This window comes from Lipotes vexillifer, unplaced genomic scaffold (assembly GCF_000442215.2).
Source record: "Lipotes vexillifer unplaced genomic scaffold, Lipotes_vexillifer_v1.1 scaffold63, whole genome shotgun sequence".
Lineage (NCBI taxonomy): Eukaryota > Metazoa > Chordata > Mammalia > Artiodactyla > Lipotidae > Lipotes > Lipotes vexillifer.
Window position 1 is genome coordinate 2,253,283 of NW_006784492.1, and position 2,636 is coordinate 2,255,918.

Consider the following 2,636-nt stretch of genomic DNA (forward strand, 5'->3'; position numbering starts at 1 on the left):
CCTCCTCCAATGCACAAATGTCTTAGTCCCCGGCTTGTTCTTCGAGTATGTTCCACAGTGCTGCAGGGCAGGCAGTGTAGACAGGGCAGCTAGGAGCACAGACTCTGAAGTCAAACTATTCAGTTTAAAACCTACTGCACTGGGCTGCTGGGAAGATCTCACAAGAAACACAGGAGAGCTCAGCACGGTGCCTGGCACCCAGCAAGGCTCTCGGTCCACGCTAGCTATTTTGAGCTGCTACTGTAGAGATAAGAGCTGCAAGAATGAAGTGGGGAAGGGAAGGCTCTCTAAGGCACTGATATATAAGAAGACTAGTCACGAGCCATGATCTGGGGGAAGAACTCTCTAAGCAGAAGAACTAAAAAATGATCAAGGAGGATAGCAGCTGGGATCCCAGGGGTAGGCAGGTAATATAAGGCCTGCAGGCCCTGAAGTTTCATCTTCAGAGAACTGGACGCCACTGAAAGCTGATGTGACGTGACATGTCCTCAAAGATCGCTCTGATCCTGTTGCCTGGAATGGGCTGCAGGGCACAAGCATGAAGCGGAGAGGCCAGTAAGGAGGCTCCCAAAGTGCTCGGGCGAGAGGTAAACATCAGCCCGGACTAAGGCTGCGGCAAGTGGTTAGATTCTGGAAATATTCTGAAGACAGGGCTGCTACTGAACTGGACCCAGAAGGCCCTGAGGATGGCTCTTCATGTGCAGCCCGAGCAACTGCTCGAGGTGTGAGATCTGGGTCAGGGAACGTCGAGGTGTCCGGGAGACAAGCACGAGGATGTCTGTCTGGGATGGGTTCGCGATCGAAGGCTGGAGCTCAGGGCAGAACTCCAGGCTCGGGACCAGCTGCTCACAACACCGTAAGCCCCTGAAGACCCGGGTGAAGCCTTTCTGTAACATGCACAGAGCAGATGCTCCATACACATCAATAAACGGCATTTCAGGACAAAGTGAGAAGGAAGGTTTTGGCGGGTGGCCATCATGACGCTGGTGCCTAGGTGAGAATCTGTACAGCAGTGTCTCTAAGGAGCTGGGGACAAGAGTAAAGACTCCAGGGCTGTGGGACGGGTGCTGGTCCCTGAAGACTGGCTCGCTTTATAGAAAGAAAAGCAGACATAAATAAAGGCAGGGTGTGTTTGGGAATGTGGGGAGAAGTGTGCAATGTCTCCAGTAAGCCCAGGAGGATGGGTGTACGGTTGGCTCTTGGTATCCGTGGGTTCAACCCCGCTTTGCCATTTTATACAAGGGACTGAGTACTGGAGGATTTTGGTGGCCTGGGAGGGTTCTGAAACTCATCCCCCGTGGATACTGAGGGCCGGCTGCACTGCTGGCGAAGTGGCAGCAAGATGAAATACTGGTTCGGGGAAGCTAGGGGGCCATCAAGTGGAAGGGTCTGGAAAGATGGGGAGCTGGGGTCGGGTCTCTCCTCCCTACTTCTCACAATGCCTGGAGGTGGCCGCACATCCTTGGCGGCTGCGGCCCAGAGTACAGCCAGGCTTTCCCCTTCTAATAGGGATGAGAGCTTCCTCTTGCAGAGTGAAAAGAGCGCTCCTCAGGGACCACCTAGAGAAGCGCCGCCACGTCTCTCTCTCTCAAGGAGCCCGATGTAAACGAATCCAGTCCAGCTCTCGCCTTTTCCTCTCAGATAAGTGTCCCCATAGAAACCTCCTGACAGAGGAAGAGACCAAAACCCAGGACGGGACATTCCTGTGGCGGAACCCACTGAGTCCTCCTCACACGAGGTCCTGGTGTCGGAGGGACGCCAGGATGAACAAGTAAGTGCCTGGCAGGGGACACAGGCCACAAAGCGAGCGGGGCCGTGAAGGCAAGGTGAGCGCCTGCGAGGCGGTGGGAGAGGCCGCGGGCCCGTGTGGAGCTCGTCTAGCCTTCACCACCACTGTCCTCCAGGCAAAACCAACTCCTTCCTCGGACGCCTACTGCTGTCAAGTCTGCGGACCTGCCTGTGTCCCCCGACTCCCACTCCGTCCGGTGTCTCGCCCAAGGGGTGCACTCGGCAGACACCTACGGAAGGACTCCCAAAGGCGGGGAAAACGGCCCTGGTGTCAGACAGCCACGGTCCGAATCCCCGCTCCGATACTTCCTGCTGTGTGACCTTGGGCGGGTGGCTTAACCTCTCTGCGCCGGGTCTGGGGCGTGAACTGGCCCAGTCCCCCCGGCCCTCCGCGGCCGCGCCGAACCCGCAGGTGCGCCGGCCTCCCGGCCCGCTGCTCACCCAGTTTCCGAAGCCGAACTGCTCGATGGCATCCAGCAAAAGCTGCTCCTCGCGGCTGGTCCAGCCGCCCTCGGCCTCGGGCCCCCACAGCGTGAAGCGCCCGCCGTCCACCAGCTGGTAGCCGTGGTAGCGGCGGTGGTGGCCGATCTCGGCGCCGGCCGAGAAGCACTCGGGGCACAGCTCGATGTCCTGGCACTCGGTGCAGCGGAAGCGCAGCGGGCTCACCTCGGCCAGGCAGTACACGCAGTACTTCTTACCGAGCTCCGCCATCTTCCCCCGCCCGCCGCCCGCGCCCGCCGCCGCCGCGCCCGCCGTCAGCGCGCCGCCGCCCGGGCCCGCCGCCGCGCTCCAGCAACCGTCGCCCGCCGCCGCGGCCGCCGCCACCGCGCCGCCCCGCCCCCGCGCCC

The 2,636-nt window shown here is 60.2% G+C and overlaps 1 protein-coding gene across 1 annotated transcript in view; it reads right to left on the minus strand.

Moving 5' to 3' along the window:
* The window catches only part of TADA2B (transcriptional adaptor 2B), a 13,045-nt gene extending 10,416 nt beyond the window's left edge, over positions 1 to 2,629 (minus strand). Inside the window, exon 1 of the mRNA XM_007456870.1 lies at positions 2,230 to 2,629. Within this exon, the coding sequence (XP_007456932.1) occupies positions 2,230 to 2,499 (270 nt within the window). The 5' untranslated portion in view covers positions 2,500 to 2,629. The remainder of the gene's footprint in view (positions 1 to 2,229) is intronic.
* Positions 2,630 to 2,636: the final 7 nt, after the last annotated feature.